The sequence below is a fragment of the Pholis gunnellus genome (genome assembly GCF_910591455.1).
Source record: "Pholis gunnellus genome assembly, chromosome: 15".
NCBI classification, from domain to species: domain Eukaryota; kingdom Metazoa; phylum Chordata; class Actinopteri; order Perciformes; family Pholidae; genus Pholis; species Pholis gunnellus.
This window is the reverse complement of record NC_136542.1, coordinates 1370679-1387780: the sequence shown is the minus strand read 5'-3', so window position 1 is coordinate 1387780 and position 17102 is coordinate 1370679. Positions and strand designations below refer to the sequence as shown.

Sequence of the window (17102 nt, the reverse complement as noted above, 5' to 3'; positions counted from 1 at the left end):
AACCTGGAAATTAAATTAGAACAAGTGAATGAATAAATTACAAAGAAATAAAAGTGTGTATAAAGAAGATCTTTGATGACAAAACACTAAACTGATCAAATGTATCGAGCATACAAAACTTTATATAAAGGCCAAAAAGAAAGATTTACAATATATTCCTTATTTTATTTATGTGTTCATTTTCAAATAGGAGAAGCAGAACAAAGCCAGATAAACAGTTAACATAAGAATAATCTGCCTCATTTGCATATGTAAACACAACATCTTCAGGTTTGTCTGATAGTAAGTCATCAACGAGGGAAGTTTCAGGACGATATCTTTTACTTGTTTCTGTTTTTGGACCCTTTTCTCTTTGGTGACGCAAAAACGGAAAAACTGTCATCACGTGTCACGGATCATTGTTTTGTAATGAATTGCAAAATTGCCTGTTTTGTGAATCTAAAGCTAATTTGGGCAGCAACTACTACTTCTATACTTCTAGTACTACTTCTACAGAAACCTTCAGTTGTGCTGTTCATGATGTGACTCCACTGACTCCTCTTGTACTGAAGCTTCACTACTTCTCTGTTCATGGATTGTGACTCAGCACCGGTCCTCTGACCCTGGTGACCATCGCCGTGCCGCTCCTAGCAACAGGCCAGCGATGAGCATCGCTACACATCACAGCGATCGCTCTGCTGCCGATGACTCCGCAGCAGAAGAGTGAGTCAGCGACAGAGATCTGGTTCAAAGCACAAAGAGGACTCTCTCTCTCTCTCTCGCTCAAAGTCAACGAGACAGGCGAGGACTTCGGGACTTCGGAGGGACGACTTTGGTGGAGCAGCTGTTCCAGATGTGACCTACAGAGCATCCAGAGCTGCTGCATCCACGTCTGATATAGAACCAGCCGGCACATATTATGATAAAGACCATGTGACCCCGGGGGGGGGGGGGGGGGGGGGGGGGGGTTGGTTAAATATCACGTATGAAATGCTGTTTGTCTTGTTGTCTGTGTTGATGGAGATGTGTTGAGACGGACGACTCGCCTTCTGTTGCCTGCGAGAACCAAGAAGAGTCACCCGGAGCTCAACCCGGAGTCTGGATTCCTGTTTGTTTATTTTGTATGTTGTGGTAGAAATGTTTAATTAAATATAATGTTATTTATTCACCTTCAAATCAACCATTCAGTTTCCTTTATGTTATGTTATTATTAATATTTCATTACTGTAATAAAATTATAGAATAAAATAAAAAAATGTGACGTTCCCATTCGTGAATCTATCATAAATCAAACACGCCTACATCATATGAATTTATGTGATTTATTTATACTTATGCAAATGATTTCATATATTTCTGGCCTGTAATTTAAAGGTGTGATAAACATGTGAAATGTGTTTTGAGCTTGTAACTGCAGCTATTGTTTTACCTGAGGATAGAATTGAAATATCGCACGTTAGCTTCCATGATGAAATGTCAATAACACGTATATAATGTTTATTTATTTGTTTAACAATGATTACCTGTCATTTGCAATAAAAATCTTCCTCAGGCTCCCTCTGAAGATGCTCATTAAAGTAAAAAAAGAGAATCCAGAGATATAAAGCGATAAAATACAACATCCAATATAAAATAGATTAATATTTGTTTATTAACTGTATATTTGTGTAAAGGAAAGGTTAAAGGTCTCAGCGTTCGGCGAACACATGAGGGACTTTGATTTAAAGAGTTCCTTCAGGCTGAACGGAGCTTCGTTCATCACACCTCTCAGTTCTGCAGGAATCATTTTGTCTCTTTTAGCTCGCGGCTCAGCAGAGAGCGTTACATTTATGATGCTTATGATTTAATGTGTCAGACAGCGTGTGTACGTTTTGCACCAGATGCTTTTATACTCTCAGCGAGATCTCTCATTGCTGTGAATAAGCAGCTTTGTCCGAGGAGATTTATATTCAGACGTCACATTCATGCATCCAGCAGACAGCGACACAGAAGCTGTGGCCATCAAAGAAATGTGGAGAAAAAACATGAATCCAGCCAGCGATGAAGAGCTGCAGAGAGACTTCCATCAGAAGAGGACAAACACCCTTCAAAACCAGATGAACTATCTTCTAAAAGTTAAAACGTCTGTGTCCTCCAGCAGCTATATGATATGAGGTTCCTCTCAGCTCCAGAGCAGCAAACGTTTAAAGAACAAAGAAGAGACTGGAGCACATTGGTGGGTTTGCAAACTGTATTCATGTAACGAGCTTCATGAGGATATCTTACGTTCCTACATGTGTCTCGTGTTTGTTCCTGAACACAAACATTCACTCTGTTCTTGTTGTAACTGTTGTGATCAATTTATTGCTTCTAACTACTTGTTGAATCTCAGCTTGTGCTTCCACAGGAACTACGTTTCGTTCCTCTTGTACTCGCTGTAATTAATGATTAAAGAATAAAGCTACTTTAACCTGAAACTCAACTTCTGCTGCTGGTTGTACAGCAGATGCACCACAGACATCCTGCCTTGCTCAGAGGAACCTTGTCAGCAGAGGTTGAGGAGAGCTGCTGCTGCTGCTGCTGCACTCGTCCCAGTTTGACGATGTTGTGCTGCAGCTCCACAAACGCTGAGGCTGTGAGAGAACCGAAGGATCTGGATGCACGCTGAGAAAAGAACAGAAAAAACGTCCTGTCAGGATTTCACAAACCAGAAAGGTGTGAAACATGAAAGGCTGACAGAAAGTGAAATATCTGCAGATTCCATATGGAGGTGCTGATGGTGCAGCGCCTGCAGCAGGGGTCGCCTGTGGCAGCACTGACTGCACTGCATGGGCTCTGTAACTCCTCAAACACACACACACACACACACACACACACACACACACACAAGTCAACCTTCTCAGCAACTTCTACTTTTGTGTGAGTTTGAGTTATTCCTGATATAGAGTGTGTGAAAAGCTTGCATGTGTTTTGTGTTTGTACCTGTATGCAGTTGCTAAAATAAAGGCTGTTATTCTTGTAAAAATGTACAATCAAATATAAATTGTTAGGTTCTCTCCATCGCCTGCGTGGATCTCCGCTTGGTGCTCCAGTTTCCTCAAGCAGTCCAAAGACATGCAGGTTAGATGCATTTGTATAAATTATCCGCAGATGTGAATGTGAGGGTCCAGGTGTGTCCCTCCTCTCGCCCCCCCACAAACCTGATCAGCTGGTTTAGATAATGGATGGATTGGAGGATGCATGTCATGCAAATAAAATGTATTTTATTAACGTGATTTCTCTGCAGGTCTCTGGTTCTGAAGCACACGACACACTGCTGCTAGATACCTTCACTACCAGGTGTGAATCACAAATTAAACAGTCTCAGTGTAGTCCTGATCCTCCAGCAGAGACCGGTCCACCGCGGACAGACCCAGATCCTCCAGCAGAGACCGGTCCACCGCGGACAGACCCAGATCCTCCAGCAGAGACCGGTCCACCGCGGACAGACCCAGATCCTCCAGCAGAGACCTGGTCCACCGCGAACAGACCCAGATCCTCCAGCAGAGACCTGGTCCACCGCTGACGGACCCAGATCCGATTTGATTTGAATTTGTTTTTGAACGGATTAAATAAAGATCAGTGAACTTTAGAGGTGCTCGTATTTATATTGTTACTTCTGGACAGATCCAGACTAGCTGTTTCCCCCTGCTTCTGGTCGTTATGCTAAGCTAAGCTAACTGGCTGCTGGCTGTAGCCTTATATTGAATTGACAGACTGATACTGATCTTATTATCAAACTGTCTACCAGGGAGTGAACACATTTCCTCTAAAAAAATACTTAAATGATTTATTGATTATGGAAATTGTTGTAATTTACTTTCTAAAGAATAATTGATTGATTTGAACCATTTCAGCTCTAAAACAGAATGTTTTTTAATGAATGGCGTGTAACTAAAGCTTACTGCACATCTTCTTCTTTGGGACAGTTGTCCCTGAGCTACATCGCTCTCTGTTTCCTCTCTGGTGGATTCGTCCCTGTGGGATTGTTACATCATTGGTGCAAAATGGCAGCTTTAGAAAGAAAGAACCTGTTTTAATCCTGACACGATGAACCCCAAACAGGTTTCATCGTTGTTTTACATTTCAGATTGCAGAAACATTTTCTGGTATCAGACTCCAGTGTGGCTGCTGGATATATTTAGAAATGAACAATGCACCAAAGCAGACGGACACAGAGCATCTCCATTAATCATCTTTTCTTCTCTGCAGGTTTTGACTGTTTTGGGAGATTTTGCAGCTTTTTCTGAGCGATTTAAAGTATCTTCAACGTTGTACGTTTTCTGCGTTATAAGTCTTTTGATTCCAGTTTATCCTTGGGTTTAATTTTAGACGTGTGACCCGTCCCCGCTGAGTCTGTTCACTCTTATCTGGGTGAGTGGAGTCTTTCTGAGCTCTCAGGCTCATTAACACAGCATCGCACTCGAGGGAATCCACTGGAACCAGCAGCCCGTATTGATCCCAAAACCAGAGCAACTGAAATATAAATGAAGGAGTTTCACCGAGGACTCCTTTGTCCACCCACAGCCCGTCGTTATCTAACAGTGGCTGCCATGTTTCTCTTCATTACTGTCGAGATTTGTGACTGCAATGTTGTTTTAACTTACTTATTATGGAAATTATTATTACAAAACCTGATCAGAATTGGAATGGATTAATTTTCTGATGATAAACTGTATTAGATATCACAAAAGTAGGACTTTTAGCAAATTAGCTTTTTCTTACAGGAAAATTCTACGTAATTAAACAAGTTTTGTGGAGAAAAAGAAATCCGCAATATAATTACAACACAGACAGAGAGTGTAAGAGCGAGAGAGGGATTTCAATTTTAATTTAGATGCTTTGGCAACATCTCTCATCTAACATTCATGCCAATGAAGAAGATTATTGAAACGGAGAAAAGACACACAAAGACAGAAAGAGACACATCTATACAAACAGGACGAGACACAGAAAGAGGCAAAGTTACACATGTGACGTAATATACTTTATTACAACATTTGGGCTGTTGCATGAATATTGATACGCTGCATAGGTCATAAACATTCAAGGTTTGTCACATTACTGTCACCTGAAGTGTTGGTTCTGTTGGTCCCTGTGGACTACAGCGGTCGTGTCTCTGAGCACCAGAGTCCTTTAGAAAACCTCTCATTGTGCTGCAGCAGGGTCTGACAGTCTGTTGGCTCCCGTTTGCTTATGTAGGTCATGTAGGCGTCAGTGTTATATTTTCATAACTCGTTAAAAGTTTCTCACAGTAACTTTAATGCTCATTGATCATACTTTTTGTTTTTGCCAGAAGTAGATTTTAGTAAAATGTCTTAACTTCTTACTTCATCTTCTCTTTTGGCAGCACAGATGCTTCTTTTCCGCCAGTGGCTCTGAAACAATTACTTGATAAGTCGATTAGATGTTTGATGAAAGAACCAACACAAAAACCCACAGCCCACGACCAATTCATTTAAAACTAAATTGAAAAGCTCTGCATTCTGGCTCAGCTCCCTCTCGAACAAGATATTTGAACTCTTTTATTTGGGAAAACAACTCCCTCCAACAATCCACCGTTTCCTGGCAGAAAACCATGCAGGGCCTGAGTAGACCTGGAGGTGCTGACTGTCCTCCTGATCGCTTCAGACACTCGGATGCGGGTCACGGTCTGCTGAAGCCAACACGACCACATCGTCTGCAAAGAGTCGAACTCTGTGGTTCCCCCGGCGGCACCTTGAGGTCCTACCCACAGAATCTGTGACAAAGGACACCACCCACTGAAAACCGGCTTCACTTCTTGCCAAGAATACACACACAACTCTTTCAGAAGGTCCTGATATCCCCGACATGACTCCCCGCGGATCACAAGCCTTCTCCAAGTCCACAAAAATGAAGACTAACTGGCCAAACTCCCTTCAACCCTGAGATGGAAAAGAGGTCTGTTCCACAACCAGCATGGAATCCACACTGCTCTTCCTATTATATATTATACTACATACCTGAGGAAGATATGAACTTATAAACAAATACATCATACCATTTATACACCTGATGACAGTCAAGCAGACCGTCATTGAAAATTAATAAATACACCAGCAGTAAGCAGGACAGCATGCAGGTTTTCACATCTTTATTCAAATTGTGTTTTTCCTCCTCAGGTGAGCAGAGATTTTTTATTCCCAATTTAATTATGTATGCACCAATAAAGCACATTAAAAAACTGAAAATATAGCAGCCTCAGGACACCATATCACAAGCACAGGCAGTGAATAATAATAATTAAGTTTGCCCATTAATAACTATAATACATAAACAATTTTGTATACTAAATATGAATTATTAGATGCAGTAGTGGGAGGCAGGTTGGATGATGAGAGGTGGTTGTGCCTTGTTGAGCATAATTTTATAAGTTTGACATAATTCATACAAAATATTTGAGGGATTGTATATGTTTTATGTGTCTTATGTCTGTGTTCTATATTTAAATGATCCTTTAGGCACAATAAAGTTACAATTAAGTTAACTCCCCATTGTATTTCTTTTGTCTTAATTTGCTATTTTGCATGTCAATAAAAATAAGATAAACCTTTATTAATCTTCAGAGGGGGAATGAGGGTGTTGCAGCAGCACAAAGACATAAATAAGTGCAAGTACATAGAGAAAGGTAGAAAATAAAACAAACAAATAATTGGAAGTATATGAAATAAAAATGAGAATAGAATAAAAGTAGAAAGAGCAACCAGACAGTACCCACAACCAGAAGTGTACTTTAGTGTCACACGGTGTGGTAAGTAAAGCAGCAGCAAAGTATAGTTTATGTAAAGTAATATGACACCAACAACCATAACAGTGTACACCAGAGACAATATAAGAGAGAGAGAGAGAGAGAGAGAGAGGCTGAATGGAGAGGTGGAGCGATGTAGACTTAGAGTGAGGGGAGTGCTCACTGAATATCACTCTATTGTAGATATTTATTCATATTTTTACTCTTTTTGTTTTTACTTATTATTGTGCTGCAATCTTTTTTTAAATCTCTGGCACAATAAGTTCCTTCTGGATTAATGGAAGTTATTTTATCTCATATAGAATGAATAATAAAAGTAGCTTACTACTAATATAATTACTTTATATTTAATTAATGCCACATATTTGAATATATGACATTAAGGGACAGACAGGTGTGGAGAGAGAGAGAGAGAGAGAGAGAGAGAGAGAGAGAGAGAGAGAGAGAGAGAGAGAGAGAGAAAGAGAGAAAGAGAGAGAGAGAGGCTGAATGGAGAGGTAGAGCGACATAGACTTAGAGTGAGGGGAGTGGAGGAGAGAGAGAGAGAGTCGCCATTACTGCCTGGCAGTGCTGCTGAGAGGGGAGGAGGTTTCAGCTTACAGGCGCATACCACACTGAACAACACTGAAATACACCTAAAGACACAGGCTAACCGGCCGTCGGACTACACCGTCAACCGAACCCCAACTTCGGATCTTGTCGGACACTAACAGCCGCAGATTGTGGATTTACATTTCCTTTTTTTTTGCCCTGTAAAATTTGGGAATGCTTTCTCCTCTTTTTTTCCGTGGTATGTGGATTCTGGGAGCGACCATGTTATTAGGTGGGTAGGGGAATGTATTTGGGACTTCCATTAGCTTTTTCTTTGCTAGCACTCTTTTTTTTTTTTTTTTCAGGCGAAAACCTGGGCCCTAAAATTACGAAACTGAGGTGTGATAATAACACGAGTGTGGCTTGGTTTAAATTAAACTAAACCCCATTAAACTGCTTTTCTTCCCAAATGGTAGGCTCGGTTTCGTGCTGCTAACGCTATAGCTAGTTAGCTAACGTTACTACCCATCAACCCCCACTTTTTTGGCATGCGAGGCTAACGTAGCTAGGCTAATGTTAGCTAATAGGGATTTTGGGAAAGGTGGATATTTTTCTTCTCTCAGGCCGGGTTTCACGTCCTGTTCCCTGGAGAGAGGAGGGTAATAAATACCGTATCAAATGCTGTGGTTGCGATTGTTAGCTACGGTGCATTGACGCATTAACATAAACGTATGTTGGTTTAATTTTAAACCGTAACTTAACTCATTAACCGGAACAATAACTCACTTTAATTCACATTCCCTTTTCTCCGTTTTTTAGGAGTTTTTTCGTGATTATCCACCCTTTTCAGTAGGTTTCATTCTCACGGATCAAACGGAAATACATAGAATATTAATATGTTAACACACTGACATCCGAGTTAAAAGCCTTCACACGGTCCTTGCTTTTTATCCACTATTTAAATGTTCTTTTTAACCTGTTCCGAGTTTATTTAGAAGTTTGCTGGGTTGCCAGTTTTCTGTGTCCAGCTAGTCGGTCAGGTCAGTGGGTTTGTCCTGCTGCAGCTCTGCATGACATTTAACCAAAACTCTCTTTAAAGGGTTAGTCCGGCTTCTATCTTTTTCTCCAGTCCTCTGAGTCTCTACATATTTACAACATCTGCCACATTCCTCAAACACACAGATTGTTAAGGGCATCGAGTATTCATGAGGTTCTTGTTGACAATATTGAGTTGGATGTTCCTTATCAGCTGTTATGCATGTTATTCCACATGCATACATGTGTTGTTGCCCATAGGCATAACGTGTAATATTCAGATAATGTGTGAGAGGAAATGTTTAGCATTTATTTTCTTGTCATCTTGACAAGAAGCTTGTAGCTTTATCTGAATATATAGTCTAAAAACAGCTTTAAGAAACCAGACGATAATGCATATTGGCGTAAATATGGTGGGGAATATTTCAATATAAGTGTCGGCTTCAACCCGTAACACACGGATTGATTCCAAGGACCTTTGTTCTGAGTGACTGCAGGTCTGATGAGTTGGCCTATAAACTGATTGTTACATCATCGATACCTCAGGAATGGGAAGTCAGATGAGTGAGACTCGGCTTCAGGTCTGGACCTGAATCTTGGAGGGGGGGGGGGGGGGGGGGGACGAGATCTCTGTTTCTTCACCAGCCAGGTGCTTCTTCACATAGTTTTGAATTAAAAAATCAATTAATTCAAAAGCTTTTAGCAGCGACAAAGACTTTTTGTTGAGAAATTGCACAGTGAATTTTAAAATAAAGAAACTTTCACCACTAACTCCAGCAGAATTACACATATTCCACATATGATAAGACGCTCTCAGCTCTTATAACACACGTGCAGCAGACTGGCTGAATATTTGCGGATACATTTTGACATTTAAGAAAGTTTGAGTCGTGTCTTGTGTTGTGTTTCGTTGTATCACTGCTGTAGTTTCTCTCACAATGAGGTAGCTGACATTTAAAACCGCGTTACGCAACCCAAAACAGCTAGCAGCTGAAAAATGAAAGTGACAGGTAACGGTGAAAATAAATGAATGAATTGGGTGTCATGAGGGGGAAAGGTTGCACCATTTGAATGAATCTTTCTCTTTCGCTCTTTGCTTAATAGGAGGCAGTTTTTGAATTGTTCTGCTTAAGTTTTGATTCATCTCTTCCTGTGGAAGGAGAGCCGTCTGTGCACGAGATCAGAATTGGTTCTGGAGAAACACAATGAGTCAGTGGCGCCTCATTTACAGTCGATGGACCTCCTTTCCTCTGCAGGAGTCCTGCTGAAAAAACATAAACAAGTTTATTTAAAAACCAAAAGCCCAGCTGGGTGCTGCTTTAGAAGGTCCACCATCCCCGGCTGTGTGTGCTGCTGTGTTTCAGGCTTAAGCGCATTTAGTCATCTCTAAAACCAGCTTGCCAAGTGATACCTTAATCCCCCCCCACAGCCCCACGGTGAATAGACTAATCATGATGCACGAGGCTACTTTTAGCTATTACTGCAGCACTAATGTAGTTTTGGCTGTAGTGTTTTTGCAGTAATAAGGCTCCAGGTCTTATACAGTAAACTAACTGTATATCAGTGGCACCGCTCCTCTCTTCATACATGTTTAACATTTATTCAATAGTCTCGTATCGACCCTGTGCGTTGACAGCGGAGCGATAGACTTGGATTCTGGCTGACAGAAATGCAAAGCAGATGTTTGGATTCGGGTGACTGATCTGCTTCAACATTGGTGGTTTGGACGGGGATCAGGGGGAGGAATGCAGGGCTGTAAGAAGCGGTGGGTTAGTCGATCAACACAACATTAATAGGTTTCAGTTGTTGTAATTGATGGCCTTCGTCTGTCGCCAACGAGTGTTTCCTAGTGGCAGAGAGAAGAGCGACTCGTGTACTGTTTAACATTAGAAATGACAAGATTTCGGATTGTTTGGCTGTTGTTTTGAAGGAATCGTTAGTCTGTGCTAGTTTGTGATCAGTCAGTAATGGAAATACCTGGCTTGCGGGCATTAGTGTGTACGTGCACATGCACAGTGCTTCACCTGTTCATGAGCTCAGGTGAACGTCTCCCTGACTTCCTGCTTCAGTCAGGTGTGGCCCTTGCAGCAGCAACAGGAGTCATTGTAGGGGCTTGTGGTTAGATCCGTAAACCTGACGGACCTGCTGGTCCGTGTGCTTTATGACTTCATCTAATGTCGTGGGTGTATTTAAAGCGACGCGGAGCTCCTGGTTGGATGCGCCCAAATTACAGATGAGCTGACTTAACATTTAGGGCTCATTTCCTGCAGGTCATTTCCTCTAGTTCACCGTCATCTGTGTCCTCTCACAAAGAGGGCAATGATTGTTGTTAGATAATGTGTAATACATGTTGCTTGTTTCTTAAGGTCTCTGTAGATCTGCTGAACTTCCAAAAGTCTTATTTTATTTGCACAAAGGGGGGGGGGGGGGCCTCGTTGCGCGAGTCATGTCGGCGCACCGAATTCCTTCTCTGGTGCAGTTTCTCAGGCTCAGCATGCCGCCGCGCTGCAGCGAGCGGTTCCAGCTCACGCAGGCAAATTCACTGGCTGATTGCCATCGTTCTGTAAAACACAACAGTGACTGCAATTCTCTCTGCAGCTATCGCTTATCAGCCTCTAGTTAGGTTACGGACGGGTTCAGGCTCATTTGACTGTGGCGATCTGCGATGATAATGTTTGAAAGGTCCGTCACAGACCAGAGTTTTAGTTTCTACAATCTGTTATTGCTGAATGTTGCTGTTGTCAACAGTGAAACACTTTATTTCACCGTGTTGTTAATGTTTAATAGATTATGAGCAAGCAGCATAATGATTTCATCCCACAGATAATAAAAAACTGCCAATTAGGATTAATAATCGGAGACGGGATGTCGGGTAAAATATATATTAGGAGAGCGGCGGGCCCAGTAACCAGGATTATACGTTTAGCCCTAATCATGTAGCCGTAGGTCGTGCCGATGATGATGACGGATTCTGTGAACTGATTTATTTTCTGTTTCATTCTCACAGTGAAGCAAATCATTTCTAGGTCAGTGGCTGTCAAAGGGCTGGAGTCGCGAGCCATTTTTATCCTGCCTCGGCACAAATTGGTTGAAAGCGCTTCTTTTTCTCGGCCCGTGATTGAATTACTCTCCCTTTCTCTTATATACGTTTTATTGTCACACGTTTTGATTTTTGTCTTGCAGTCATTTAATAGAAATGTTCCTGTTTTAAATAAAAAATGCAGCTGGCTTTATCATCACATTAGTTAAATTACACACCTATTGTGTTTTCAGACCAGCGCATTCTTGTTCTAATACATAAAAGGCAGATCAAAAACCTTTTATTAAGCTATTACCGTTTAAGAGGGATTATTTTGTCCTGCACAAGTGTGATAATGTGTACCTTTTGTGTTCATTCCTGATAACTCTGTAAAGCCTGATTAACATGTCTGATTTGTTGTTTTAAATTCACAGACCGTGCATACATGTACATGTATGTCCCAGGGGGGGATATGCTGCCAAACAAAAGCTAATTATGTTATTTGTGATAAGGAGACTGAAGTGCTCTGAGGACGAGTCAGTGCCAATATGTTTGTGTTGCCTTTATCTCTTCCTAATTGTAAATTCCATGTCTTGCAGGCAGGTGATAGAAGGAGAAGCCGGCTGCTCTATCCCAGCTTAAAGAAGACCCAGGATAGAAGCTGAGAGAGTTGGAGGGGGATTCGCCACTACCAAGGGAAAATCAGGATGAATGTGCCTCTGTACCACTGACGACCAGAACTGGAATGATATCTTGACCCTTTTTCCTGGAAGTGACCAAGTTAGCGATGAGCGGGGGAATATAATGGCCAAGAACAAGGATGCGCGGCCTCCGTCATACGCCGTCAGTGTGGTTGGCCTCTCGGGGACGGAGAAAGAGAAGGGAAATTGTGGCGTTGGCAAGTCCTGCCTATGCAACCGGTATCTTCGCCCCACTGCCGACGGCTACTACTCGGAGCACACCTCGGTGCTGAGCACGATAGACTTTGGGGGACGTGTGGTTAACAATGACCACTTCCTGTATTGGGGGGAGGTGTCCCACCGAGGGGACGACGGGTTGGACTGTAAAATACAAGTCATCGAACAAACGGAGTTCATCGATGACCAGACGTTTCTTCCGCATCGGAGTACGAACCTGCAGCCGTACACCAAAAGGGCGGCGGCAACCAAGCTCCAGTCGGCAGAGAAGCTTATGTACATCTGCACGGACCAGCTGGGCTTGGAGCAGGACTTTGACCAGAAGCAGATGCCCGACGGGAAGCTGAACATCGACGGCTTTTTGCTCTGTATCGATGTCAGCAAGGGTTGCAATAGGAAGTTTGACGACCAAATGAAGTTCGTCAACAGCATCTACTCCCAAATTGTCAAGTCAAAGAGGCCCATTGTTGTTGCTGCCACGAAATGTGACGAGGGTGTGGACCAGCACCTGAGGGACCTGCAAGCCTTCGTTGCCAGCAAGAAGAACCTGCTGCTAATCGAGACGTCGGCGCGCTCCAACGTCAACGCAGAGGTCTGCTTCAACGCCCTCATCCAGCAGCTGGATAAAACGAGGGGGAAGCCAAAAACTGTGTCATACCTGGAGGCATATAAAGTGCAACGGCAGCTTGTCGCCTCGGCAACGGATAGATTTGAGAAATTGATAGTGCACAACGTTAGGGATTACCACATCACGTGGAAAACGGTGATCAATAATATGAAGGGCCAGCCTGACTATGACCAGTTCATCACCTTGGAGGGCTCCAAGAAAGCACGCAACATGTTCACAAAGCACATTGCACAACTGAAGCAGGAACACATCAAGAGGCGGAGGGAAGAGTACCTGACAACACTACCGAAAACCCTTAACAACCTCCTCAATAACCTGGACGAGGTCGAACACCTCTCTTGGCCCGAGGCACAGAGTGTGATCCGGAATCGGCCGGATTTCCAGTACTGGTTTGTGGTCCTGGAACAGACGCCGTGGGACGAGACGGACCACATCGCCGTGAGTGACCGCAGGATACCCTTCGACCTCCTCGACACGCTCGACGGCGAGAGAATTTACCACAACCACGTCCAGCACTTGCTCTCAGAGAAGAGGAGGGTGGAGATGAAAGAGCGGTTCAAGAAGACGCTGGATAGGGTTCACTTTATCAGTGCAGGGCAGCCTTGGGAGGAAGTCATGTGCTTTGTCATGGAGGACGAGGCCTACAAGTACATCACAGAATCAGATAGGAGGGATGTTTACTGTAGACACCAGCAGGAAATAGTTGAAAGGGCCAAAGAGGATTTTCAGGAAATGCTTTTTGAGCACGCTGAGCTGTTCTATGACTTGGATCTGAATGCCACCCCCAGCTGTGACAAGATGAGCGAAATTCACTGTGTGCTGAATGAGGAGCCAAGATACAGAGCACTGCAGAAACTCGCCCCAGATAGAGAGTCGCTCCTCCTCAAACACATTGGGTTTGTTTACCATCCCACGAAGGAGACATGCCTGAGTGGGCAGAACTGTGTGGATCTGAAAGTGGAGCAGGTTTTAGCAAACAGGCTGGTGCAGCTCGACCACGGGCGCTCTAATCTCTACTATAGCAGTGCCAACATCGATAAGATCAATCTCTGCCTCCTGGGAAGGGAGGGTCTCTCACAGGAACTAGCCAATGAGATCCGAGCTCAGTCCACAGACGACGAGTACACCCTGGACGGTAAAATTTACGAACTGGAGCTTCTGGCCGTGGATGTCAATTCCACGCTGCTCTTCAGCCACACGTGGGTCACCACCTTCAAGCCACATGGCTGCTTTTGCGTTTTCAACTCCATCGAGTCCCTCAACTGTATTGGAGATTGCATAGGCAGGATCAGAGCGGAGATGGCACAGAGTCGGAGAGATAGGTTTGCTCAGCCGCTACCTTTCATTCTAATCCTGGCGAATCAGAGGGACAGTGTTTGCAAAAACATCCCCATCCTGAGGCACCAGGGCCAACAGCTGGCAAACAAGTTGCAGTGCACCTTTGTCGACATCCCCTCCGGGGCTTTTCCACGTAAATTCACAGAGTTCCAAATTAAGCAGGGTCTCCGCGCAGCGCTGGATGGGCTAAAGCATAACTTTGATGTCTTGGCCCCACTGCCCTCTATCAAAGACATGTCAGAGACGGACCTCAGGATAGTCATGTGCGCCATGTGCTGGGATCCTTTCAGCGTCGACCTCATCCTCTCGCCTTTCCTGGACTCGCATTGTTGTAGCGCGGGTCAGCCGGGCCAGAGCAACACACTGATACTGGACAAGATCATCGGGGACAGCAGGAGAAGGATCCAGGTCACCGTCCTCTCCTACCACACTGCTATCGGGGTCCGCAAAGACGAACTGGTGCACGGCTACATTTTGGTCTACTCTGCCAAACGCAAGGCTTCTATGGCGACCCTGCGGGCCTTCTTGGCCGAAGTCCAGGACGTGATCCCCGTCCAGATGGTGGCCATTACAGACAGCCAGGCAGACTTCTTTGAGAATGATGCCATCAAGGAGTTGATGACGGAGGGGGAGCACATTGCCACAGAGATTGCCGCCAAGTTTACGGCGCTCTACTCGCTGTCGCAGTATCATCGGCAGACGGAGGTTTTCACGCCCTTTTTCAATGAAGTGCTGGAGAAAAAGCCGAACATTGAGAGCTCCTTCCTGTTTGACAGCTCGTCACGTGAGTGCACCACCGGTGCCAGTGAAGACGTCTTCCCCACCTCGCCCCACAGCCACTCCCCGGCCTACAACACCTATTACCTAGAATCTGATGACGATAACGAGGCCCCCCCACCGTACAGTCCAATAGGCGATGACGTTCAGCTTCTCCCCACACCCAGCGAGCGGGCCAAGTACCGCATCGACCTAGAGGGCAACGAGTACCCGGTCCATAGCACGCCTGTGGGAGACCATGAACGCAACCACAAAGTGCCTCCACCTGTCCGGCCCAAACCCCTGCTCCCCAAACCTAATGTCAAAAAGCTAGACCCCAACCTGCTTAAAACCATTGAGGCTGGCATGCGAAGCAACCGCAGGATGCAGCGCGGCCCAATGACGCACGGCGAGGACGTGGATGCGTCGGACAACTATGCAGACCCCGTGGACACCTTGCTGAGGTCCAGGGGCTTCCACAACGACGACATCTACGCTGTGCCCGATGACGCACACAGTCGTCTGGTCAAAATAAGAAACTCCTTCGGCGGGATGAACGTCCTCCACGGAGGAGGAGAGGAAGAGAACGGATTCGACAGGAAGTCTCAGGCCGGACGCCGGGGGTTGAAATACAAACATCGTTCTAAAATCCTGTTCAGCAAGACGAAGGCCTACCAAAGACGGTTCCAGTCCGACAGCGATGGGGAGGAGTCGGGCCCCGCCACGCAGAAAAAGAAAAAGGGAAGAGCCCACCGGGGCAGCGAGGAGGACCCACTGCTCTCCCCCGCCGACCCCTGGAAGGGCGGGATAGATAACCCCGCCATCACCTCGGACCCGGAGCAGGAGGACAAGAAGATGAAGAAGAAGAAGAAGACGCCAAAGGAACCCAAGAAGGTGAGTCTTGTCCGTCGTGAATCTTGACGTATGCAGAGATTTAATATCAGGTACATTTTATCCACTTTGTTTTAGCAAACAGGGTAGTTTAAAAGTTATCTTTATAGAGCAACAAAAGACAGAAAGAGACGTTATAGCCTCCAAGACACTGAGCCAAAGCTGTTTTTGTTTTTTTGAGCTTCAGTGCTTTGAGTATGAGAGAGAGAATGAAAGAGTGTGAATGAGAGCAGAAGAGATTGTGAACAGTAGTGTGTGCAGATTTCTGTGTTAATAGGCCCGGGACTCATAGTGAGAATAAACTAAGTTGATAAATGATTGATCTGACCCACTGCTGAAATGGTTTATGAGCCTCCCCACCTTTCAGGCCCCAGACAACCAATAAAAAGCTTGATAAAGAAGACGCACTGTTACAGACAGTCTGTATGATCTCAGAGCAGAGGCTGCATCTGAGATAAGATGTCCGCTTATCCTTCACAACAGCTCTCTAGTGCACACACACAAATATATAAGCAACAAGCATTTAATACAGCCCCTATCATCTAAGACAAATACTGTATGCACACACACGTGGCGATTCAGCTCGCACTTTCCTGTAGAAAAACACTCATGCAAATGAAGACAAATCAAACAGCTTTTGAATAATGCAGTTAAAAGCAAACATTAGCGGATGGTACACACACCAGTCCTAACAAAACAGCTTTCATGTATATTTGCATAAGAGATCCATACATGAAATGTAAAATAGCAATACGAATGCTTCCATTTCTAAAGTCAGTGCTCTGAATGGATCCTCATTATTTTCCCTTTTTATTTTCTATAACTTAACTTGAGGCCCTGCACGACTCTTAGGCAGCAACATCCGTTTGAAAATGTTTGTAGTCACTTGAAATGACGACTCCACACCAAAACTGTGCGTAGCGACTGCAGCGTCGAGCAAAAACAATCACAGCGTGCACGATCTGTCAAGTGTCCCGTTGCCCGATTGGACAACAACAACGCAACACACACACATGCAGACGAGCGAGCGAGCGTTAGATAATGGTCTGCAAAATCCGCGTAGGAACAGCCGCCGGCGCTGCACGGGCGTCATGAATGCAGGGCATTGTTGTAACATTCAAACTGTCTTTGATAATCAGAGAGGGAAAATCGAAAGGACAACCACAAGGTACAAAATGGAAGGTGTTTAGTCGCCGTCCCGTAACCGCTGTAGGCATGACA

At 44.4% G+C, this 17102-nt stretch overlaps 1 protein-coding gene across 1 annotated transcript in view; it reads left to right on the top strand.

The window, feature by feature from the left end:
- Positions 1 to 7357: 7357 nt before the first annotated feature.
- Positions 7358 to 17102, top strand: part of arhgap5 (Rho GTPase activating protein 5) — a gene marked incomplete at its 3' end in the record, with an annotated part of 36005 nt that continues 26260 nt past the window's right edge. The window contains exons 1-2 of the mRNA XM_079174436.1: positions 7358 to 7589; positions 11951 to 15884. Coding sequence (XP_079030562.1) covers positions 12063 to 15884 — 3822 coding nt within the window. The 5' untranslated portion in view covers positions 7358 to 7589; positions 11951 to 12062. The remainder of the gene's footprint in view (positions 7590 to 11950; positions 15885 to 17102) is intronic.